The 27833-nt window shown below is 34.6% G+C and overlaps 2 protein-coding genes across 2 annotated transcripts; one reads left to right on the forward strand and one right to left on the reverse strand.

Moving 5' to 3' along the window:
- Positions 1-20669, forward strand: LOTGIDRAFT_237086 (hypothetical protein; the record flags this gene model as incomplete). Its single annotated transcript, XM_009068831.1, has 13 exons — positions 1-925; positions 1995-2171; positions 9841-9913; positions 10248-10332; positions 11186-11313; positions 13459-13538; positions 13734-13850; positions 14306-14354; positions 14876-15005; positions 15771-15968; positions 16261-16339; positions 16832-17052; positions 17559-20669. 13 exons carry the CDS (start codon positions 1-3, stop codon positions 20100-20102), a joined length of 4806 nt encoding a protein of 1601 aa, XP_009067079.1. The 3' UTR covers positions 20103-20669.
- Positions 20670-25153: 4484 nt separating this feature from the next.
- On the reverse strand, positions 25154-25519 carry LOTGIDRAFT_134965 (hypothetical protein; the record flags this gene model as incomplete). Its single annotated transcript, XM_009068832.1, has 1 exon — positions 25154-25519. A coding segment is annotated over one exon (366 nt), but the record flags the coding sequence as incomplete, so codon positions are not given.
- Between the last annotated feature and the right edge of the window lie 2314 nt (positions 25520-27833).

Raw genomic sequence — 27833 nt, forward strand, 5'->3', positions numbered from 1 at the left:
ATGGAGTGGCGCCAACCACGTCCTGGCCGCAACAGAAACGTTTTTAAAGGATCCTTCCTGGTATCAACTCTACTCGACCAGCATTCAAACCGCTTCAAGAGTAGGGCCGCGGCGGTCAAGTTTGCCAAGAAACTGTTTCGCGAGAGTCAGGTAAAGAGTATATTTGGAGCCAATTACTTCGAAGACTCGCCACACCTCTACATGTGGAACGATGACGTCATCACCAAATATCAGCGAGCTAATACTATGACGTCGCATGTGTCACGTGGTGCAAGAGAATCTCGTTATGATCAAAAAGTTATAGAGGATGCCAAAAATCGAATTTTAAATCGTGGGGAGCAGATTAACTTAGTGAAACCGTTCCATGATTCTAATCCGGAATCTGATAGCGATTATTATAGGCCTAGTGAAATCAGTCGGCTACATAGAAACCTCGATCCTCGGATCTATCATTCGTATTCCACGGAGAGCTCGCTAGAATCACAAAACATCTACCGTCAGGTCAACAAAATATACTCCAAACACAAACATTTAACTTCCATGTCTAAATCTCGGAATCACGCTGCTATCCCGGAAGAAAAGATGGATATACCGGAAGTGACGCAAGGAGAATATATGACGGGAACCGTTACGGGTACAATGAATAGTCAGGCGTCATCAGCGGCGACGGAAAACAGCGATAATGGCCGGAGGTGGGGAGAAACAGCCTATTCCTATTCGGACAATGAAAAACAATTGATTGAGGAAATGAAACGGATGAAAAAAGAACATCAGTATATTTTGAAAACGTATGAAGAACGAATCAATAAACTAATGGCTAAGATGCATGAATTACGGAGTATAGCTGAAATGTTGGAGAATTCCAGTACCAAATCATCTCCGTATGGAATTTTACCCAATAAAGCCAACATCCTTAGTATTATAGGTAGGTCGCAATACTTTATTTTAAAAAAAACCTTTCGGCACTGTTTCCCAACAGTCTTGACGTCTCATTCCCCTTACTGTTCTAACCTTATGTTCCCTTTTGACAGGCAGTAGTTCTCTGTTGAATGTTAAAATCTAAACACCTTTATTTTTTAAAGGATTAACGAGATACGTGTAATGTTAGAAATTTTCGAAAGAACCCTGTATCAGAATGGAAGCGAGTGTTTCAGACGAGTGGGCATGGCCTACTTTCCTAAAATGACACTTTCAAAAATGACGAAGTTTTTGAAACGTGAAGGAGACGTTTTTAAAAGCCACGAAACTAAACACTTAGACTATAAATAATTGTCGAGGATTGTCTGTCTTACCATGAGATGTATTTAAACAAGATTTCAAATTTCACCACCGATTACATGTCACAGGCAGGTGTGAAGGTTAAAACTAATGAAATCTACCAGCCTGTTACTAGTCTGAATTAAAATATTTATGTATAACATCGTTTAGAATTAAAACTGTAACAGCACTTGTGATATACCGTACAATTGAAAACTCAATACTTGTGTCTTGGTTATTAATGCAATCAAAAGCCTTTGTGAAATCGTTAAAGTAAGAAACTTCTTTTGAATTATCTTGATATATTGGACCTGTTTAAAGGTTATTATTTGTTGCTTGAAACAAAATCCATCGAAAAGAAAATTTGACACTGGTTATTCAATATATTTTGATACCACTTTTTCAGAGTAGAATCAACTGTATTGCTATGTTCCTTCTGGTATCCTTCGGATGCCAAGTTGACAATACTATACATTATCATTTGCCCAATATTGAGCATTCTCTGCTACCGATAATTAAATTTACACTAAGCTTTATTTTATCTTAGGCAAGGGAGATAAACATAGTATTTGTTGGCTTTAGAACTGAATGAAACGTTTTGCAATTGATATAGATCCTTTATTATTTGTTGAACGGTTAGGACAATAGGTATCACATATATTCCTTTCATTATTTTATTAGCTGCTGTAGCTTATATTCAATTCTTTGGCTAATTCGTTTGATTCTTGTTTTTATAGGATCTAAATTAGACGAGGAGCGGAAAGAAGCAGGTTTATTTGGGGCCGATGGTGATGATCCTCCTCCCCTACCCCCACGGCCAGTCCGGGGGAACAAGATCTACCCTAATAAACCGATCGTACATACCGGGGTTATCATGAAACATCTTCCATGGAGCAGAATTATTGTCAATGAAGGTAAGAAAATAATATTTATCATGATCCAATGTCGGACGCTTAGTTTTAGGAGTTACGCACATTTTCACTTAACAAGAAGATTTACAATAATTGCTTTCTGATAAAATACAACAAGACAAATGATACCTCTTACTATCTGACTAGAGGGGACAGTCGGGCAAGTAAACTGTGTGTCGTTGCTTCAATGTTGAACTCACTGGTTAAGGAATTAAGAACCCCCTCCCTCCCCCCCTCCCAAAATAAAAAAAAAAACAAAATACGCAATGCGATATGCATGACAGAACTGGGAATGACGTTTTTATAATTTAAAGTATTACCTGGCCTACACCTGTATCGGGATTATAATACCTTTACTACTAACGTGTTACCTGACCAATTAAACAATATATTGACCAGGTAATGACCAATAACATACAGGTGTAAATACCTGGGTTTTAACACCTGGATTAATTATAGTCCACCTTAATTACAATATCGTTTTATCACCTATCTTTATCTTTCTGTCATAGTTAAACTAGAAAACTCTCAGGTACATACAAATTAATGATATTTACACTCAAACGACCGTGGATGTGATAATTCGGACATCATCAAAGGATGCTAATTTATCACCCCGGCCCTTCACACTTTTACATACCGACACCAGCCATAAACATGCTGATCCTATATCTAACAGGGTGTGGGGGGGGGGGGTATTTTATTTGACAGGACACTCACGATTTAAATATGTTGACTCTGTATCAGGTTTCTGATCCCTGAAAATATCAAGGTGTAGGGGTCTGAGATATTTGACCCATCAAGCCAATTCACCACACTGTCGATTATACACGTGCCTTCAAAACAATAAGAACACGAATTGTCTTCGAATTGTTTCAAACAGAATTCGTCTCTGCCATTATAACAATCTGCTATCCCGTCACAAACAGCTGATGTTGGTATAGTATTGTGGTGTTCTCAGATTTAGAAACAAAGAAATTTAAAATAAGTGTTTTCATAAATATGAAGTAAAATATGCTGGAAGTTTACAGTCATAATAATCAATAAAACAACAATGACAAATTTATTCTAACATACTAGCTGTAAACCAGGATGAAATATTGCAAATCTTCTGCCAATCTAAGTCAATTCTTGCTATTATCTGGTGCTCAAATCCATTAGTACCGGTACTAAAGAAATCCCTTGCCTCTGCCACGTATCCTAAAAACCTGCTTCGTTTTAATTATTGTTTTAATTAATTACATTTTATCGTGACGGTATTGAATTAGGATTATTGATCGTCTATGTAAGATTTTCTTTTATCATCAAAATTTATCAGATTTTTACCTGAAGCAGAAAATTACAGCACAAACAAGATGGTGGTAGATATATTATAAGCTATTGAAACAGTTGAGGTGTAATTAAGACAGGGTGTAATAGATTGTCAAATGTTATTACCAGTATACAATTTCGGAACAGTGATATTTTTAGTGTATTGTGACCTATTTTAAGATATATAAATAAGTATTATTAATTACTCTATCATAATTATGAAAATTAATAATTAATAACTATAATTAATAAGTAGACAACTCTCAGCAGTTTTGAAAAGCAAATAATTACATACTCTATTGGAAATATATTGTCTGAGTTTCGGATTAATCCTTCCTCTCTCATCTCTAAAGGGATCTCCATCGTCTTTTGGATAATATCAGAAGCTTTAGTGATAGTGATGTAACACTTACCTTTGGAATTGTAAGATACATCAACATCTGATTTTCAAAACGAACGATGCCTATCGAATCGATACTTTCAGTGACCCAGATACACAAATTAAATTTTTTTAAAACTTCTTTTATTTACAATCCATTCAAGCGTTCATCATCATTATTTAATCATTAGGTCAATTATTCATCATTTACACAAACAAATATACATAATGACATTCCAATAGGCCGACTGTTATTATTGATTTCTTACAAGTTGCTTGTTTCAATATACTCGTACTATCAGATATGTCTACTAACTAGAAACATTGTTACAGTTGGATATATAATTATTAAGATTTCTGCTAGAAGATGTTGGCTCGATCAGTTAAGTTCACACTTTTTTGTTTGATTCATTCGATGATATTCAATTTTGAGTTATACCAGTCGCGAGGTGAGGTCTTTGTAAGTAGGATTAGCTTAAATAACTTCATTATTCTTGCCAATCATGGTATGTATTTTAGGTTTTTTCGGAAGTTGCTTTATTTGCAAAATGTGGTAGGGCCAACTTGCAGACAGGGCCCTCAATACAGAATTGCTGTCCTTGTAAACTATGATTGTTGCGTTCTAGTAAGAGACAGGATCCTAGAGTTGTCATGATTTTATACCAGTCGCAGGTAGACAGAATCCCGGAGAACCTAGTTTAATATACCTGAACAATATGGCTTTCCAATCTGAACAACATGAGACTTGACCAAGGAACAACTGGTAGACACCAACCCCTAGAACAAGAGCTGTTATCTTTGTGTTGGCTTTTATGGAAGATACTCTCCTATAGAAGCACTGGCCAAGGTCACAAAAAGAGACCGTACTTCTTTTACATCAATTATCAATTTGAGTGATAAAGATTTGTGTAAGAGTGTTTTGAGACGAATCTCAACGAAAGCATCTTTGTAAAACCGTCGCCTAGAGTACTTGTCATGGATTAGTCAGTAAACTGGAAACTAATTTGTTATCCTTCTAAGAACAAGTACCAACTGGAAGATCCTCGGAATGGAACTAATACTGTAATATGGATGTAATAAGAACATGGTAATTGAAGTAGTATTACACAGTGCAGTGTGTTGCAGTCTAGTCCAGTATTGGATATTTTATAATATTGTACAATATACTAATCAATAAGTTTATATAGAATATAACACAAGTCAGTGTAAAAACATGGTATTCTTCACCATCAAGGTATCAGATTGATATAGTATGGATTACATGTTTTCAATTCTGAATTTAGATTCAAGGTAATGGTTTTTGTGTTTCAATATAGTCGCGAATACAGACGTGCCTTCAAATGATGTGTCTTACAGAGTTCTGTGTTGAGGGAAATGCAGACTTCAGAAAACAGCCAGCCTGCCTGTCTACAAGCTATTATAACTTATAACGCAGAAAACAGCAATCTTCTAACCCTTCGTCTGCAGTTCCTATAATTTCAAACAAATGAAGACATCACTATCGCATGAACAATCTTTTGAATCTTTTGGATCCATTGAGTACAAGACTAAACAAAAAGACTATACACATGTAGGCCTACATATATTACTATGAAAACTATAGAATATATTTAACGGACTGACTAGAGAGTTTAAACGGACTGTGAATTAATTATAAACGCCGGTGGGTAATAACACTGATTGACTGATGACGAACCCTGACTTTCGCTGCTACACCTAACAGGTATGATTCAGATAGTACGTGTATTAACTCATTGACTGATTGTATAACTCACTCACTCACTCTCTCTCTCTCTCTCATGTTTAAATGGAACAGCATGGTAGTTAAAGGTAGGCTCAATATGTTGATCAATTCTATAATATTGAATGAAATTATGTAGGACAAAAGTAACACAATGTTATGAATATAGCTTCAAAACGTTTCTATAATTTACGATTTTGTTGAAAAACAATGGGTTTGCACAAAAACAGGAATAGTATACTATTAAGTACTAGAGATAAGATAAATTGTAAATTGTTGAAAAGCTGTGGGCAAATAAAACCAGGAGATAGTATACCAAAAGTAATTTCCTATCAAATTGATGTATTGCAATGCTGAAATTCTTAGACCAGTGTTCCTATAGGAGAGTATCTTCTATAACACCTAATACTTGTGACCTAGACCAGTGCTTCTATAAGAGAGTATCTTCTATAACACCTTATACTTGTGACCTAGACCAGTGTTTCTATAGGAAAGTATCTTCTATAACACCTAATATTTGTGACCTAGACCAGTGTTTCTATAGGAGCGTATCTTCTATTACACCTAATACTTGTGACCTAGACCAATGTTTCTATAAAGAGTATCTTCTATAACACCTCATACTTGTGACCTAGACCAGTGTTTCTATAGGAGAGTATCTCTTATAACACCTAATACTTGTAACCTAGAGCAGTGTTTCTATAAGAGAGTATCTTCTATAACATCTAATACTTGTAACCTAGACCAGTGTTTCTATAGGAGAGTATCTTCTATAACATCTAATACTTGTAACCTAGACCAGTGTTTCTATAGGAGAGTATCTTCTATAACACCTCATACTTGTGACCTAGACCAGTGTTTCTATAAGAGAGTATCTTCTATAACATCTAATACTTGTAACCTAGACCAGTGTTTCTATAGGAGAGTATCTTCTATAACATCTAATACTTGTAACCTAGACCAGTGTTTCTATAAGAGAGTATCTTCTATAACATCTAATACTTGTAACCTAGACCAGTGTTTCTATAGGAGAGTATCTTCTATAACATCTAATACTTGCCTAGACCAGTGTTTCTATAGGAGAGTATCTTCTATAACACCTAATACTTATAATCTAGACCAGTGTTTCTATAAGAGAGTATCTTCTATAACAGTGAATAATTGTGACCAGTGTTTCTATAGGAGAGTATCTTCTATAATATCTAATACTTGTAACCTAGACCAGTGTTTCTATAGGAGAGTATCTTCTATAACATCTAATACTTGTGACCTAGACCAGTGTGTCTATAAGAGAGTATCTTCTATAACACCTAATACTTGTAACCTAGACTAGTATTTCTATAGGAGAGTATCTTCTATAACACCTAATACTAGTGACCTAGACCAGTGTTTCTATAGGAGAGTATCTTCTATAACACCTAATACTTGTAACCTAGACCAGTGTTTCTATAAGAGAGTATCTTCTATAACAGTGAATAATTGTGACCAGTGTTTCTATAGGAGAGTATCTTCTATAACATCTAATACTTGTAACCTAGACCAGTGTTTCTATAGGAGAGTATCTTCTATAACACCTAATACTTGTGACCTAGACCAGTGTTTCTATAGGAAAGTATCTTCTATAACATCTAATACTTGTGACCTAGGCTAGTGTTTCTATAGGAGAGTATCTTCTATAACATCTAATACTTGTAACCTAGACCAGTGTTTCTATAGGAGAGTATCTTCTATAACACCTAATACTTGTGACCTAGACCAGTGTTTCTATAGGAAAGTATCTTCTATAACATCTAATACTTGTAACCTAGACTAGTGTTTCTATTGGAGAGTATCTTCTATAACATCTAATACTTGTGACCTAGACTAGTGTTTCTATAGGAAAGTATCTTCTATAACATCTAATACTTGTGACCTAGACCAGTGTTTTTATAGGAGAGTATCTTCTATAACACCTAATACTTGTGACCTAGACCAGTGTTTCTATAGGAGAGCATCATCTATAACACCTGATACTTGTGACCTAGACCAGTGTTTCTATAGGTGTGTATCTTCTATAACATCTAATACTTGTGACCTAGACCAGTGTTTCTATAGGAGAGTATCTTCTATAACACCTAATACTTGGGACCTAGACCAGTTTTTCTTTAGGTGTGTATCTTCTATAACATCTAATACTTGTAACCTAGACCAGTGTTTTTATAGGTGTGTATCTTCTATAACACCTAATACTTGTGACCTAGACCAGTGTTTCTATAAGTGTGTATCTTCTATAACATCTAATACTTGTGACCTAGACCAGTGTTTCTATAGGAGAGTATCTTCTATAACACCTAATACTTGTGACCTAGACCAGTGTTTCTATAGGTGTGTATCTTCTATAACATCTAATACTTGTAACCTAGACCAGTGTTTCTATAGGAGAGTATCTTCTATAACACCTAATACTTGTGACCTAGACCAGTGTTTCTATAGGTGTGTATCTTCTATAACACCTAATACTTGTGACCTAGGCCAGTGTTTCTATAGGAGAGTATCTTCTATAACACCTAATACTTGTGACCTAGACCAGTGTTTCTATAGGTGTGTATCTTCTATAACACCTAATACTTGTAACCTAGACCAGTGTTTCTATAGGAGAGTATCTTCTATAACACCTAATACTTGTGACCTAGACCAGTGTTTCTATAGGTGTGTATCTTCTATAACACCTAATACTTGTGACCTAGACCAGTGTTTCTATAGGTGTGTATCTTCTATAACAGCTAATACTTGTGATCTAGACCAGTGTTTCTATAGGAGAGTATCTTCTATAACACCTAATACTTGTGACCTAGACCAGTGTTTCTATAGGAGAGTATCTTCTATAACACCTAATACTTGTGACCTAGACCAGTGTTTCTATAGGTGTGTATCTTCTATAACACCTAATACTTGTGACCTAGGCCAGTGTTTCTATAGGTGTGTATCTTCTATAACACCTAGTACTTGTAACCTAGACCAGTGTTTCTATAGGTGTGTATCTTCTATAACATCTAATACTTGTGACCTAGACCAGTGTTTCTATAGGAGAGTATCTTCTATAACACCTAATACGTGTGACCTAGACCAGTGTTTCTATAAGAGAGTATCTTCTATAACACCTAATACTTGTAACCTAGACCAGTGTTTCTATAGGAGAGTATCTTCTATAACATCTAATACTTGTGACCTAGACTAGTTTTTCTATAGGAGAGTATCTTCTATAACACCTAATACTTGTAACCTAGACCAGTGTTGCTGTAGGACAGTATCTTCTATAACATCTAATACTTGTGACCTAGACCTGTGTTTCTGTAGGTGTGTATCTTCTATAAAACTTAGACCAAAATAACTGATGACAATATTCATTAAACGTCGTGTTTAAAATGAATTCTTCCAAGGAAACAGAGTGAGGCAAACACTTCCTGAAAACCAACCTTCAGTCGCCGTACTAACTAACTCAAGTGAAAGACAGACTAAGAACAAATGTAGATATCTGTGAACTTTTGTGAACATATTTCGTTCAAAAAGTCATATTTAAATGACTGAAAGTTGAAGTGGCAGAGAAAAATTGACACCATTTGGTTTAATAGAAAGGCTATTGAACATTACTTGATACAAAAACCACTGAGGCGTTTCACTTCATTTAAAATACATGACATTATATAAAAATCAATAGAAACAGCTAATGATGATTGTATAGTGACGAGGTTCTTGCTTGGCACAGGAATAATTATTATAGAACCATAGGAGTTTCCTTTCTTGGCTTAGACACCTAGTTCATTTCTAAAACTAATTGTCCTGATGAGGATTGTGTATCCGAAGCATGTATTGACAAGGTTCTAACTAGTATGAGGAATATTATAGAACTATAGGAATATCGACACAGGAATACAGGACCACTGTTCAATAAGTGTCCTACACATCTTGTTCATTATTCGAAAGTTAACCTCCATTTCTAAAACTATCTTTCCTGGTAAGGATTGTGTATACCAAGCATATAGAATTTGCATCAATATCAGTGAAATATCTGGTGCCCAGGCTAGACGCGAATACCGAGGAAAAAAACATTGATTATATTGTTCTCGTTTCGTTGATGTGGATACATGTACAAAACTAACCCTTAAGGGTACAACACAGAGTATCCTGATCAGGGAAGAGATTATGGTGTTTGTGAGTTCGAATCCGATTGATTATATTGTGACTTTGTTTATTTTTTTCAGAGGGTGAAAATGGACCTACCTCTATCTGGCAGAGTATGATGGAACCTAAAATAGACGTCGAGGAATTAGAGAGGTCAGTTATACCAGAATTTCTGTTCGTAAAGTTTCATCCCATACCTTGAAATGGATCCGTAGAGGTTTTCTACCTTTGTGTGTTTATAAGTTACACTTAGATTCTTAAAGTTTCTGATTTTCAGTTCAACATTTGAGGTTTCTGTAAAACCAGAGAAAACCTTCACAAATTATGACGTCTCTATCCTGAAAACCATACAAACCAAAATGGTGACGTCATAGTCTGAATTGCAATAACCAAATGTAGGACAGAATCCAAAAGCACTAGTCAATAAGGTTCTGAACAGTAGGCTGTAAAACTCGACTTCAATTCAATGTTTGTGATTTCTCTGTAGGTTGTTTTGTGCGACGACAGAATCACTGGATGATATTTCTCTGTTTGATGATATCTATGTAAGAAGAGGTAGACCCAAACATCAGGTATTTATTGATTATCTTTATGTCTATAATCATTCATCCTGTAATGTTTATCTCTTGATGGTTTTTTTCTTGAAATTTTAATATTACTTACTATCGTATTGTGCTTATTTACTTTCCCTTTTCTTGTCTGAGCCGACTGTGAGGGAATTATCTTGGATCATAGCAACCTTTAGGCTATAAACTCTACAGTACAAGTTACATGACTTTATTAAATTTGAGCTCCACTAAAATAAGTACTGTTGTTGGTTTAATCACCTTTTCTGCTGACAAAAGGAGTTTGGAAATCCGAAAGAAATTTAAATCGAGTATGCCTATGTTACCGAGCAGGTAATTTATTAAGGTTACGATAGAATTAAATAGATTTATTCATTTCCATCTGTTGCTGTATTACTAAATTTTACAATACTTTTATTATAATAGTACATGTATTGTGACATATATCTAGATAGATTAAAACCCATAAAACAAAAGTATTTTTCAGACAGTACTATCGACAGTCGCTCTATTGTCTGGTTTGGTTTGGTTATTGTAGTTTATAATAGTAGGACTAGGGCAAATTTGTTGATCCACATCCAGATATGATTAAAAAATAAACACGAGCCTATGTTAGCTAGGGTAGTAGAATAGTTCAGTCGGTAGCGAGTTGAATTGTCGTCTACTAGGCGATAAAGTGCTGTGGTGCGAGTTCAAATCCCCTTTGAGGTTTAAAAAGATCTGATGTCATGGACAGTGCGTCCGGGTGTCGGCTCACTGTCGTATTTTCGCCCTGACATAACAGTCAGGCCTGTGTACCCCGAATTGAAAACTAAACAATAATCTGAAAATGTGATCAAATACGTTTTTCTGTTTCTAGCTGGTTAACATCTATGAAGGGGACAAAGCCCAGAGGATTGTGGCGGAGATGAGAAACTTACGATGTTCTTTAAACGATCTGATCCATTCTGTGACAGTTTTAGATTCCAAAGACCTGAATCAAGAAAGGTAAGAATTGATTTTAACTCAGGGGCAGTGTTGCAGATCAGTAGCACTGTCGTCCCCTAGGATAGTGTGGCAACTCAGTTGGATTGTCATTTGATAACACCTCGTCTCAGACTACCTGTTTGGAAAACGATATAATGAATCTTTTTACTAGCTGTATAGACACTTGTCCTTCATAGTAACATTGAACAAGTCACCTCAATAAATCAATAAATAAATAGAGTTGAACATCTTTGATAAACCGAATTGAAGTGTGATTTCTTTTCAAATTAGATCTATAAAAAATCAAAGTTAAACCAGGATTACAATCAGCATTAAATATTTTATTAATTTATTGATTGGAGAGGGATAAAATACTCCACATTTCCATTTTTACACGTTTTTTTTTTACAATTTATCGATATGATATACCATTAAAGTGCTATAATCAAAGGGCCTTGATATATTTAAAATATCAATATAATACACTTTTAAGGGTTTTCTATCACAGGGCCTGGATCTGTAATAATGTTATACATCATATTGTTATTAATGTACTAGACATAAATAATCTATAACACGATGAAGTATTACAAATATTGTACAAGAAATCAAGTCCCTGTGAGTAACACCTGGAGAGTTGTTAGAGGGGTTTATGGACAATAAAACATAACGACTCGATAATTTGATATTTTTAAATTGTTATTACCATTGTATATTGGTCATAAGAATTATTATTGCTCTCTCACAGGGACACGATTTCAGTTAAAAATACTTAACGGTTAACTGAAGTTGCGAGAAATCGTCAGACTACTATCAACTGACATCAACTGGATGATCGTAGTTTCTAACTACTTTGGTCGACTTTCATATACTAGTTTAGCTAGAAATGAAGCCCACTGTAAAACATAAATACATGACAAATATTTTGTTTAAAAAGTTTAAAATAAAAATATAGATATGATGCCTGGGGAAAGTTGGTTAACCTTTTGAAGTCTACCCGGACCCCTCTGCCATAACTTTTAAAGAAAAAGACCAAAAGACTGTAGTCACGGACCGTGATAATGATATATTTAGTGGTTATTGTTATGAGTTAATCTCGATGTTTCAGTGGATTAGAGTTTGTAAAATCTGTTAATGAATCCACACTGTGTGTAATAAATATGTATAGATATCAACTGTAAGCTAATTAATACTGATGAAATGTTTCAAACAAAGATAGAGATTTATCAATTCATGCTACATGCCTCCATGAACACCACATGGTACCTATTGTAAAATCTCAAGCGTTATGTCTTGACGTCCTGCCCACCAATTAAACTATTATATTTCTTCAAGCCATATTGTCACATTATTTTATGGCCGATGTTTCGACAGCGGCCAACAAAGGGCGGGTAATTTATGGCCCTGTGAAAGTATTCTATGGAGAATTTGTAACATCGATTTTGACAGTTGGAGATTTATTGATAGAAACCTGGAATTATTGAAACTAGATTTGACTTTATTAGTTGTTAATATTATGAATGGTACTCGACCATTGAATCAAACAGTTGACCAATTATAACTTAATGGCTGTTTCAGACAATAAACACTTTCAGTGGTACAGATGACTAAACATTTTCTGATCTTAATTTCTAAGACTTCTGGGAGTTTTCTATCGTCTATGAGTTGGTACTGTGAAAGTTTCAAGATAGCCCATAACTCATTGATATTGGATATTAATATAGGACCTATTAAAAACTAATGGGTGTTTTAGAAAATGGAACAATAGTGAGTGATGGTGATGAGAACATAATCTCTTAAAAGCACGTGGATTATTTTGATTTCCATTTCGAAGTTTCTTCTTCTGTGGAAACTTTCCACATCTCGATATACAGTTTGTGTAAACGATGATCCTCGTGATGCCTGACGTTAACTGTCGTCTATCAACCACCCAGATAAACCTCGTAATACTTCGGTGTATCCCGGTTGGACAGACCATTTTTAAATGACTATATCTGCACCAAGAAGCACCACATGTAACATCAGATGTCAGTGATTGGATAGTTTAAGACTTCTCCTATGTAAAATATTATATTTTAAAGCTCATTTAGCCCCTACTACCATTGGTTATTGAATTTGATAATAGAGGAATTTTGATAATAGAGGGATGCATATCTTTACTTTCAGTTTAGCACAGTTATTAGATCTACTGTGTTCATCACGTGACATGGAGAAGATTGTACACCACGTGAAGAGAAAAGGGGCGGGTAAGATTTTCCATTTCTAATTTTGTATAACTACTCGAAATGTTCTCTGCGAACTCTGTTAGCAAACTGATAATGATGATAAAAAGTGGAATAATGACAAAAAAGAACGGTCCAATGACAGCTCATATGTTCCTATGTAATTGATATTTTGTCTCATAAAATCTTTGTTTTTCATGTTTCTGTATTTGCTTTCAGCTCAACTCGACTATCCTGAGTATTTGATATCTGAAATCTCCAAAGTTGACCATTTTAAAGAAAGATTGGAATTTCTCAGATTTCGTGAAAAATTACAGATTAATTTATTTGAAATTGGTAAGTAGAGGACGGCTTCTAACTCCTGAGAAGGGATGTACCAAGGTTATTGGTTGGGTTGGTGAGGGTCTGACGGATAACCTCATACCGGACCCATTTCACGACTTCCTCGTTCTCCATTAAACCACTGAACTTCTATTCGTGATTTGGTCGGTAAATGTCGGCTGCTCAGGTAACCAATATCATTACTGCAACGAAACACCACTCTCTATTGACCCTGTCGGATATATTACTTGCCTCTCAAAACAGTCAGGCCTGGCTACGGGCTTGCGGTTGCCTTCTTTTGATGTAACAAGCTCAGTATGTGAAGTATCCCCACTATAATTGTCCAGTGTATTATTTAGAAGGTCCTCTACGCCTACCAACTTCTGACGAGATGTGAGGTCGTTCCTGTACACTCTACTGTTGATTCCATTCTGCCATGTTGGTGATATGTTATTTTTATATTTTTACAGAACAACAGTTACGAGAGTTACATACAGCTTGTGATGAAATCTGTAACAGGTAGGCTTTTAAAACTCATGCGGCGTGCTTACTCTTTCAGCAATCATATGTTTTTTGTTTTCGTTTTGAAACGGCTGTCAGCTGTCAGACAAATAGATTGTCTGCTTATTACTGTTATAACCTTCTAGACTCTTTCAGCGAACACATGACTTTGTTTTGATTTCCAATCGGCTATAAAAAACCAAAGATTGTGAACCTATTCTTAACAGTGTCTGTTAAATCGATGTGCTAAATGAAATAAACTAGTAAGAAAATAGTCAGAAAAGTGACCAGGTACATAGAACCCCTATCTTTGAAGATGCAGTATTCCTTTAACACTATACAGTCATTATCATGGTTTCTGCTGAACGTTTCTCAAAGAAAATACAATTTTTGAGCAAATTAATATAATCCTGACATTATTGTAGCATTCTGACATTCTGTGAACCTTTAGAGTTTTTACATGTGTTAAAGACCTAGAACAACAACTACGCATGGCCTTTAAGCGTATATCTCAGAACTTTTATTGTTATTTATTTCAGCCTGGCCTTAAAGAATCTATTGGGAACTCTGTTGACTGTAGGCAACTATTTAAACGGTGGGTCGGAGAAGGGACAAGCTGATGGTTATAATTTAGATATATTGAATAAGTTAAAAGATGTCACAGACAAGGTGAGAAACCAGTTTTTAACTGTAACGGTACGAGGTACGGGGAGGTTAGGTACGATATATAGTGTCTTACTGTAACAGTACGAGGTACGGGGAGGTTAGGTAGATATACGGTGTCTTACTGTAACAGTACGAGGTACGGGGAGGTTAGGTACGATATATGGTGTCTTACTGTAACAGTACGAGGTACGGGGAGGTTAGGTAGATATACGGTGTCTTACTGTAACAGTACGAGGTACGGGGAGGTTAGGTACGATATATGGTTCGGAACTATTGGTCAGTATCAAAAGAAGAATGGATACACTAGGTTTGCCTAGCACGATGCTGATCGATTTGCATTTAATGTGTTTTACTGTATTGATGATTCGGAACACACACCACCATATATACACCTTCTTATCGATTTGATGTTATAATATTAAGGTTTATTGAATAAGCTCTCTATTTCACAACCTTCAATAAGTAACTATATATTTGAAGGATAATATTTCAGGTTCTTGACGGATCCAGCTAATCTCTGTTCAAACCTCTTGCCAGTGAGTTTATAAGAATGCCAACTCCCACCAACCTACCTTTTAACATTGTCGTAGATTTAACAATCACTATGAGTTGTGATATTTATGGCCACTGGTCTTCTATAGAAAGTTCCAGACAGACTAGCGGGCAAATTGCCCGGAACAATTTGTTTGTGATATCTTACTCGTTACACTGCTTGGAATTTAGATTTTGATATTTTGGGGTCTGATATAATATTTTTGTTAATTGTAGAGTCGTCGAGGAAACCTGTTAGAGTTTGTTGTTAAATCGTATTGTAAATTGTATGAGAGTGATGTAGAAACAGGTTGTCCTACGAGATTTCGGCTTCCAGAACCTTCCAACATGAGACATGCTGCTCAAGTATCGTTCGAGGACATTCATAGAGCTTTGAACAGTTTACGTCAAGAATTACACATTGTTAAAGACAGGGTATGTATGATTTGACATTATTATTTAACAAAATGTTTATTTAAAAGAATATAACCTCTTAGAATGGACATAAAATCTCTTAAAACATAAGTCTCTTACTTGGTCAATAAGTGTATATATTCATCAGTTGAACTTACCAGGTGTCATGACTAAAGAATAGAATCTCTATATAAGATGATATATCTATTAAACTGAATAATTATTGAAAGACGCTTCTTGTTCAAACAATGAATCAAACCTATCAGATGCAGGATAGAAGAACGTAAAACTCTATTTCAATTTTATATTATAGATTGAGGGTGTAGCCAGAACTGATAACAGTAATACCACATATCAACTGAAAGTTTTGAGTGAAAATTATTTTACCTGCGGTAAGTGTGTCGGGTTTTGTATGATAATGCTATTAATTTTACCCGGGTAATGTTGTGGGTTGTTGTTTCTGGGCCTTGGTCAAACGTTTGCAAACAAGTTAACAAACTAAGTTCTCAAGGATCCTGTGTAAAAGCCAAACCACTTGGCAGTGGTATCTACGATCTGTAGTATACCCTAAATCAAATTGTTCTTAAAGAAAACTAAGTTTTAAAGTTCTATTATTGAATAACAAGGGTTCATCTCATGCCACGTGTTTCGGACATATAATCCACGTCATGAAAGTTAACGTCTGCAGCTTTATTATAGCCATTGGAAGGCCCCTATATTGTCAAATATTCAGCCCATATCCATTATCTTTGTAATAATGTCATATGGTCCTGTCTAAAATTCAGTGTAGCTTACTCCAGAGCTGTCTCTTACTAATAATGTCGATAATAGATTGTCGTTTTGCTGTGTTTTTTTTACTAATAATTTCAATATATATTTTACAGCTGTTGAAGTACTAGCAGAAGAAGATCGCCTCCTGGAAGACACTAAGAAATATTTTAAGAAAACCTCCACTTATTTTATTCACGATAGAAAAACTTCACCTCAAGATTTCTTTCAAATTTGGGCCACATTTCTTCATGATACCAAATTTTACTGGAAATTATCTCACAGAAACTTGGCGAAACTCAGATTTGAAATGGAGTTTTCCGCCAAGAATCAAATGGTAAGTAATTGTTTTAATGTTTATCTACTGTGTTTCAAGTGTAGTTTGAACAATCTCTCCCTTATTGCCCACTACATAGCTTTGGCCCTCTTCATTAGCCCAATCATATGGAAGAAGTAAAATGATTAATTATCACTTCGGTGTTGTGGACCTAAATCTGACCCATGGAAAAAAGTCTCTGTTTGTCCCCAGGGACTGAATGTTCGATAGGACCCAGAAGGCTCTGATAAGCTGTATTTGCTGACTTACAATTTAATCAAATCGCTGCATTTACAAACTTCTTCACAAGACAGGTGGCTATTGCAGTGAAGGTATTAGATGCAGTTTGTAATAGCTTGACATTGTGAAGATGCAGTTTGTAATAGCTTGACATTGTGAAAATGCAGTTTGTAATAGCTTGACATTGTGAAGATGCAGTTTGTAATAGCTTGACATTGTGAAGGTGGATTAGGGCGATGTAAAATCTGTTTTTATCAATTCTACTTTCATTTTATTTACAATTTCAGTCTTCCACGTCACACCACAGTCACCATGGTAAATATAGAAACGAGGTGAAGAAACATCTGTCAACATTGGAACAGGACCGTCACCTGAACCGTGCCCAGCAACTCAAACATATCAATAACTGGATCGAATCCGTGGGGAAATACACCGAGGAGATCAACTCAGACATACCTCATTACAATCCACGTAGTTCGTCCACCAAACACGACCCGCATTCCACTCATCGACCATCGTCTCCCAAACCATTGACATCCACGCCTCCCAACGTCCACAAACCTCTTGCCTTGAATCATAACAGTCCAACTCTGGCTGTACCACCCTATTATGGAAATGGTAACCACAACTATATAAATCAGGAGTCACCGTACGATACTCTAACGAGAGGAAACGAGACTGATGACGTCAATAAACAGACGTCAAGTCCACCGGAAGTGGCTCCGAAGAAAAACAGTAATCAGTTCTCGTTAAAATCTTGGTTGAAGCGAGAACAAACAAAACGAAACGATGACAATAATGTCAATCAGAAACAAAACACTCCATCGAGTACAGGTACCTTAGGGAAGATTCGCAACTCGGTTGTGAATAAATTTTCGAATTCTAAGAGACCTCTAGATGCTCAACATGAAGTGAACAAACCGGAAGTTGACCGGCGACTGAAAGACTCGAATAAGAACAACTCGTCATCTAATCCAGGTCATCAAACTATAGTCACTGGCAATGAAATCAACGTCAACATGGTCACAGGACCTAATATTTATCTGGAACGTAACAAGGGAGACTACCAAGGTCTATATTTCGAGGTTCCTATAACGAGAGATGGCGGATTTGGACAGAATTCGAACCCATCAACACTTGACAGTACAAAGAGTAGAGACAACTCCCCACCTAAGTATGATTACAATAAAGAACAACCATTCGGTGGCCAGTTCACAAGTCCAGAGAAAAAAAGCGTTTCGCCGCATAATGACGTGAACAATAATAAGAAATCTCGCGGAATTCCGCCAGAGACTCCTCCAAAACCAGCACGTGCAAAAGACCGCGTTAATATGGGCCACTCTGAACAAACCGTCCCACATCTAGCTAGTACAGATCCTCAGATGGTGGTAGCCGAGGCTGTGCCTGTTTACACTGCCAAATCCACACCGAACTATGAGAACCAAACTAAAGTGGACCATCGATCTCAAGTTCTTCGTGGTCATGCCGAACCTGTTCATTCATCACACAAACCTCAGCTATCCAACTCATCTGAAGTGTATCGAAACGAACTCGCTAGAAAAAGTGAAATGTTCTTGAAAGGAAGTTCACAAAAGACATTGTCTCCAGAAAATTACAGAATGGGCTCCGGTAGTAAATCTAATTCCGACTTCAGTCGAAGCCCCCAGCAACATTTTGACGGGTATCCGGCGAGGTGCAGTGCCAGTACCCAGAACATCCTGGAACGTCAGCTAAATCACCTCAGTCCTCCAACCATGTCAGACCCTAGAAACATGACCCACAGAACCACACAGAATTCATCCTCGGTGACTAACCTTATAGACCGGTTCGAGAAGAGTCCGGTTCAAATGGATTCTGATAAACAACCATCCATGACATCAACACCTCTTACTCATCGTCGCAACAATCAACTCTCGCCCGAACAGGATTCATACCAGACTCCTCACAGAGGCCGCCACCGGGATCAAGAGTCATATAGCCGATCACCACCGCGATCCAAGTCTCAAGATCGGAGTAAACCCAGGTCTCGAGAATCTAGTCAACAACGATACCATGATCGTGAATCCAGTCATCGACAGCAAGATCACCGCGGGGCACAAGACCATCGTGGGACACAAGACCAACATCAAAATCAGATCCGAAAACAGGATTCGTTCCGGCAACAGGACGAGTTCAAGCAGCACGACTACAACCACAATCCATCTGAAATTAGAAGCAGCAAGACCCAGACATATCCAGTACCCAAACCACGACGAAATCAACCTCAAGTCACTCCAAACATGAACCAATATAACCAACAGCAGTACAACCAGAACCAGCGATATCCCACCTCGAATTATCAACAACCTTCTGATACCCAGCAATACCATCAACATTTTACCAATAAATCACCGCCTTCTAATCACCAACAAATAGTCATCCATCAAATACCAACAAGCCATCAAACACCGCTCAATCACCATACACAATTCAATCACCACACACCGCCCGACCTCCAAACACCAGCAAGCCACAAATTACCAACCAACCATCAGGCTAAGGCCAACCATCAAACAACCTCCAACCATTATTCAAGCCAGCCACCCAATCAGTACCAGATTTATAAAGCGACGCCAGTGACTTACAATAAGAGCGATCAGGACAATACATACGGCTTCAGCGATCACGAGGACAATTATACGGATCAGTTGAGAAAAGCATCGAAGGCTAAATCTAGTGCAGTATTTGATAGGTATACTAACTCTACAACCAGTCCGCAATATGGCCGCCAATCTGGCACAATGGCCGTTGTGAAACCCACAGTAATGCAGCCTAAACCAATGGATATATGAACACCTTTAAGACTGCACTTTCTCGAAATACAGGTAAACGGTCGAGAGCTAACCCAGAGCAAAACCTACTCGGAATAATATACTAGCCTAGAGAATGTCACAATTCCTATGAATGTATATGTAAAAATACTGAATTCCATTGAACAAAGAAACGCGAAGCTGACGCAAAGCTGATCTGGAGCTTGGTAAAATTCAATCGCTGAACGGTAGTAAGGGTAACCGTGTCGTTATTTGATAGCCTGTTTTAGTCTGAGTTACAGACATCCCTTATCGTCATCGTAGTCCAAGTTAGAATATCTGTCTACATTAAATTTAAAGACATCGGTTGCCTATTTAATAATAATTTAACAAAGATAAAATACAGATTTTAAATATTTTATTGTTGTAAAAAGCTTAAATTGATTTAGTGATTGGCAATCTGTCGCTTGAAACATTGAGCTCATAAACAATTAAGGCTTTTATCGTGGTTCTTGGCTTACTATTGAGTAGTCTGAAGAATTAGAACTGTCCAGATAATATATTAGCTGCAATATTTGATAAAATAAAGTTATTGTTATTATTAATGATACCAACGTGTTGTTTTTAAAATGTCCTCTAAACAGATCGGTATGTTTATATCTTCTCAAAATAGAATTGAATCGGCAATCTAAGAATTGAAGAAACTGAATCAGTGAACCAATAGCTGTGTTGAATTGTCAATATGCTGTTTCACCCATGTTACATTTGTGGTTATATCGTATTCCTTGAACAAAAATAAAATTCCATTTTCCATGAATTTTGGAGCGTGCACATCCCTTTGTAAATCTACACAGTGTGTTATCAGAGGCTGGTAAGAAGAAGCCGATATGGAACTGGCAGAATGGAGATTTTTTCGATTGCACTATTATAGTCAAGGGAAATACCTAAAAAGAAATTAATTAGATTCAGATGAAATTAAAACTCATTTGATAAATTAATACCACAGTTGAAATAAATATAATATTGGTTTTATTAGTAACTATTTATTTCGTTTAGGTGGGAATATTAAAAATATATCATACGAAATTCAATATTAGAATACAAGATACAATATTGAAATACAGATACAATATAAAAATACAGATACAAAATAGAAATACAGATACAAAATAGAAAATACAAGATACAATATAGTAATACAAGAGACAATATAGAAATACAAGAAACAATATAGAAATACAGATACAATATAGAAATACAGATACAATAAAGAAATACACATAAAAAAATAGATATACAGGATACAATATAGAAATAAAGATACAATATAGAAATACCCATACAATATTGAAAAAAAGATACAATATAGAAATACAAGATACAATATAGAAATACAAGAAACAATATAGAAATACAGATACAATATAGAAATACAGATAAAAAATAGAAATACAGATAAAAAATAGAAATACAGGATTCAATATAGAAATACAGATACAATATAGAAATATCTATACAAAATAGAAAAACAAGATACAATATAGAAATACAAGATACAATATAGAAATACAGATACAATATAGAAATACAAGATACAATAACGATAGTAGAATAGAATTTAAGAGATACAATATTGAAATACAAGATTTTAACAACAAAAACTATAAACATGACAGTACATCTTGGTATTATAAATAGAATTTACAAGATACAATATTGAAATACAAGATTTTAACAACTAAAACTATGAACATGTCAGTACATCTTGGTATTATCAATGGAATTTACATGATACAATATTGAAATACAAGATTTTAACAACTAAAACTATAAACATGACAGTACATCTTGGTATTATAAATAGAATTTACATGATACAATATTGAAACACAAGATTTTAACAACTAAAACTATAAACATGTCAGTACATCATGGTATTATAAATAGAATTTACATGATACAATATTGAAATACAAGATTTTAACAACTAAAACTATAAACATGTCAGTACATCTTGGTATTATAAATAGAATTTACATGATACAATATTGAAACACAAGATTTTAACAACTAAAACTATAAACATGTCAGTACATCATGGTATTATAAATAGAATTTACATGATACAATATTGAAATACAAGATTTTAACAACTAAAACTTTAAACATGACAGTACACCTAGGTAAATACTGGTGGTGATTGTTCATGGTTCACCATTATTTATATTCAATATCTAGAACTTGTAGTACCAGAGTACAAGATAACAAATACTGATGGTGATTGTTCATGGTTCACCATTATTAATATCTAGAACTTGTAGTACCAGAGTACGAGATAACAAATACTGGTGGTGATTGTTCATGGTTCACCATTATTTATATTTGATATCTAGAACTTGTAGTACCAGAGTACGAGATAACAAATACTGGTGGTGATTGTTCATGGTTCACCATTATTTATATTTAATATCTAGAACTTGTAGTACCAGAGTACGAGATAACAAATACTGGTGGTGATTGTTCATGGTTCACCATTATTTATATTTAATATCTAGAACTTATAGTACCAGAGTACGAGATAACAAATACTGGTGGTGATTGTTCATGGTTCACCATTAGTTATATCTAATATCTAGAACTTGTAGTACCAGAGTACGAGATAACAAATACTGGTGGTGATTGTTTATGGTTCACCATTATTAATGTTTAATATCTAGAACTTGTGGTACCAGAGTATGAGATAACAAATACTGATGGTGATTGTTCATGGTTCACCATTATTTATATCTAATATCTAGAACTTGTAGTACCAGAGTACGAGATAACAAATACTGGTGGTGATTGTTCATGGTTCACAATTATTTATATTTAATATCTAGAACTTGTAGTACCAGAGTACGAGATAACAAATACTGGTGGTGATTGTTCATGGTTCACCATTATTTATATTTAATATCTAGAACTTGTAGTACCAGAGTACGAGATAACAAATACTGGTGGTGATTGTTCATGGTTCACCATTATTTATATTTAATATCTAGAACTTGTAGTACCAGAGTACGAGATAACAAATACTGGTGGTGATTGTTCATGGTTCACCATTATTTATATTTGATATCTAGAACTTGTAGTACCAGAGTACGAGATAACAAATACTGGTGGTGATTGTTTATGGTTCACCATTATTTATATTTGATATCTAGAACTTGTAGTACCAGAGTACGAGATAACAAATACTGATGGTGATTGTTCATGGTTCACCATTATTTATATTTAATATCTAGAACTAGTAGTACCAGAGTACGAGATAACAAATACTGGTGGTGATTGTTCATGGTTCACCATTATTTATATTTGATATCTAGAACTTGTAGTACCAGAGTACGAGATAACAAATACTGGTTGTGACTGTTCATAGTTCACCATTATTTATATTTAATATCTAGAACTAGTAGTACCAGAGTACGAGATAACAAATACTGGTGGTGATTGTTCATGGTTCACCATTATTTATATCTAATATCTAGAACTTGTAGTACCAGAGTACGAGATAACAAATACTGGTGGTGATTGTTCATGGTTCACCATTATTTATATTTGATATCTAGAACTTGTAGTACCAGAGTACGAGATAACAAATACTGGTGGTGATTGTTCATGGTTCACCATTATTTATATTTAATATCTAGAACTTGTAGTACCAGAGTACGAGATAACAAATACTGGTGGTAATTGTTCATGGTTCACTATTATTTATATTTAATATCTAGAACTTGTAGTACCAGAGTACGAGATAACAAATACTGGTGGTGATTGTTCATGGTTCACTATTATTTATATTTAATATCTAGAACTTGTAGTACCAGAGTACGAGATAACAAATACTTGTGGTGACTGTTCATAGTTCACCATTATTTATATTTAATATCTAGAACTTGTAGTACCAGAGTACGAGATAACAAATACTGGTGTTGATTGTTCATAGTTCACCATTATTTATATTTAATATCTAGAACTTGTAGTACCAGAGTACGAGATAACAAATACTGGTGGTGATTGTTCATGGTTCACCATTATTTATATTTGATATCTAGAACTTGTAGTACCAGAGTACGAGATAACAAATACTGGTGGTGATTGTTCATGGTTCACCATTATTTATATCTAATATCTAGAACTTTGATTATATCAAATTTTACATCGAACTGACCCTCATTATCGATAAATCCTTCTGATGGATCAGTGAGTGTATCCCGTGATATAAGTATCACATCTTTACAATCACCTGGTGTAAATCTCTCAGTTCTAGTATTACTGATCAAATCCTTATTTTTTTCTTTATTAAAAAGGGTTACAGCATAGGTTATTTTACAATCATTAACTAGTCGATTATCTTTTGGTAATAACTCAATGCTAATGTTTAAACATCTTTCCAAAACAGAAACCTTCCATACTTTACAGCTCCATACAATACTGTTATTATCATATTTATCGTCACTGTAATATATATTCCAACCATTCCTGATGAACTTATAGTTAAATCTAAATACACCACCCTCTCTAGGTTGATATAGTGGTTTAGTTACAGTTGATCCCAAAATATCACAAACTTTAACACTCCCCTCTCTCCATTCTAAATAGGTCACTGGAGGAATATCAGTCTTTATGTTCTCACAGAGTTTCTGTAAATCTTGGAGTTTAGTCAGTGAATTTATAAGAGTTAAAGATGGCCCCTCTGTTGTAGTGAGACGGAATGTATCTAAATTAGTCTTGATATTTTCAATTTCGGTCATCACTTTCTGTCGAGTTTCTGTCAGTTGTGATTCATTATTGTTAAAATGGTCTTGAATTTCTTTTTGTCTCTTCGCACTTTTTTTTTTCAATTCACCAATAATTGTCATGGTTTTTTGATTGATTTTGGTACAGGCTTCATCACAAAACGATTTGAGAGTTTCAGATGTTTCTAACAATGCTGCATGAGTTTCTTCCAAGTCTTTAATTTTGTTTTTAATGATTTGTTCAAGTTTTGAAATGTCTTCGGCTACAACTTTTCTTGTAGAATCAAATTCTAAATCTAATCTTTGATGATCGTTATGATCTTTTAAAATACATTTAGAACACAATCCTAAATTACAAGTTTGACAATAATATTCTACCTCCTTTTTACTGTGATTTGGACAATGATGTTTTGGTTTAAGACTAGCTGAGGGTTGGGTTGTAAGAGAATTCGTCAATGTTTGTAAAGCAAAATTTGTAGCTAACTTGTCGACACCACCTTGTGGAATTGTAACATCCTGTTTACAAAGTGGACATGGAAATGTCCCCCTTCTACCTTCAATACAGCTCACCAAACACTTGAGACAAAACGAATGTCCACACGATAAGATTTTGGGGGTTATGAAACTTTCGTAACAAATACAACATTCCAGATCGGGATTATTTGGTAAAGCAGCCGCCATGATAAATTGTTAAAAAAGTTTTTATTTCATATCTTCCACAGATAAACAGAATGATTTCACTATGTTATGGTATATTATCTTTCACTAGAAATATTGAAATATAGTTATATATACCTTCCACAGACAAACAAAATGATTTCACTATGTTATGGTATATTATCTTTCTCTAGAAATATTGAAATATAGTTTTATATACCTTCTACAGACACACAGGATGATTTCACTATGTTATGGTATATTATCCTTCACTAGAAATATTGAAATATAATTCTATATACCTTCAACAGACAAATAGAATGATTTCACTATGTTATGGTATATTATCCTTCACTAGAAATATTGAAATATAGTTCTATATACCTTCCACAGACAAACAGAATGATTTCACTATGTTATGGTATATTATCCTTCTCTAGAAATATTGAAATATAGTTCTATATACCTTCCACAGACAAACAGAATGATTTCACTATGTTATGGTATATTATCTTTCACTAGAAATATTGAAATATAGTTCTATATACCTTCCACAGACAAACAGAATGATTTCACTATGTTATGGTATATTATCTTACCTAGAAATATTGAAATATAGTTATATATACCTTCCACAGACAAACAGAATGATTTCACTATGTTATGGTATATTATCTTACTAGAAATATTAAAATATAGGTCTATATACCTTCCACAGACAAACAGAATGATTTCACTATGTTATGGTATATTATCCTTCACTAGAAATATTAAAATATAGGTCTATATACCTTCCACAGACAAACAGAATGATTTCACTATGTTATGGTATATTATCCTTCACTAGAAATATTGAAATATAGTTCTATATACCTTCCACAGACAAACAGAATGATGTCACTATGTTATGGTATATTATCCTTCACTAAAAATATTGAAATATAGTTCTATATACCTTCCACAGACAAACAGAATGATTTCACTATGTTATGGTATATTTTCGTTCACTAGAAATATTGAAATATAGTTCTATATACCTTCCATAGACAAACAGAATGATTTCACTATGTTATGGTATATTATCTTTCTCTAGAAATATTGAAATATAGTTTTATATACCTTCCACAGACAAACAGAACGACTAACTGTGTTTAAATGGCTACCGGGATATTAAATGTATTGCTAGGTAACTGGTCATATCGAAGAAACATCTAAGAATGCAAGATAGTAAAAACAACGTAACCTCGTGTAATACAATTCAATCAATTCAATTCAATTCATTGTTAAGCACTATAATTCTTTAGCCCACATTAATATAAACATAAACATAATATACAGTATATAAATATATATAGAGAGGATTTTAAATTTAGTGTTTATGTCATATGGAATCTATGAAATGAGTTTCCAGATTTAATATTACCTGATACCTGACCTGAACACGAATTAAAGATTCTATTTGTCACATAAAACGATCATTAAACGAATATTTTCCTTACACCATTCTGCAAAATGTCCATGCTAGTAACAAATAAGATGTAGATAAACACATTTGTAATATTTTTAAATACGATACTCTATAATAATTCCACAATTGGACCTTACTCATACATCATTAATTTTATGTAAAAAAACATCAAAAAAACCTTTACAATTAACATCATGGAAGTATTGCATTTTCCCTCCATTACTCCAACTTTCTTAACTCGCTGACAGGAGAGCTACATATTACCTCCCTTCTTATTTCCAGACTACATAAAACTTAGCTCATTACAGAACAACATTCATGTGATAACTAAATCACCGCTCTAGAATGCAGGCTATGGTACAGTCAGATGGAGGTAACACAAAATAATAGATACCCTGAGAGAAACTTAAATAAATACCATTTCATCATCAATTTAATTTTTGTCCATATCGATTCTAATTTAGGCTATGGAGGAGGGGGCTCTAATTTCAAAACATTCGTCTATCATATTTCCAAGTTGAGTGCATTATGTCTGTGATATAACGCACATAACCTATACCTAATTCAGTTTGATATATAACATTGTAAATACATTGAAAGAATATTGCTTTACAGTGTTGTCGTTAAGTTTAAAGAGACACTAAACAAAAACACAATAAAATACAATACAATGTATTTAATAGTTAAAGGTATGTCTATTGTACACAAATATATATATATATATATATATAAAAAGATAAAGTACAAGTACTTGCTTTACTCACGGTAAAATATATAAGTAATTATGGTTGTCATCGATTCTTGGTAAAATGAAACACATTTTAATCCATTTTCGACAGAATAAGTTGTTATGTAATCCATATTCAATTC

The sequence above is a fragment of the Lottia gigantea genome, assembly GCF_000327385.1.
Source record: "Lottia gigantea unplaced genomic scaffold LOTGIsca_94, whole genome shotgun sequence".
In the NCBI taxonomy this organism is placed as follows: Eukaryota; Metazoa; Mollusca; class Gastropoda; family Lottiidae; genus Lottia; species Lottia gigantea.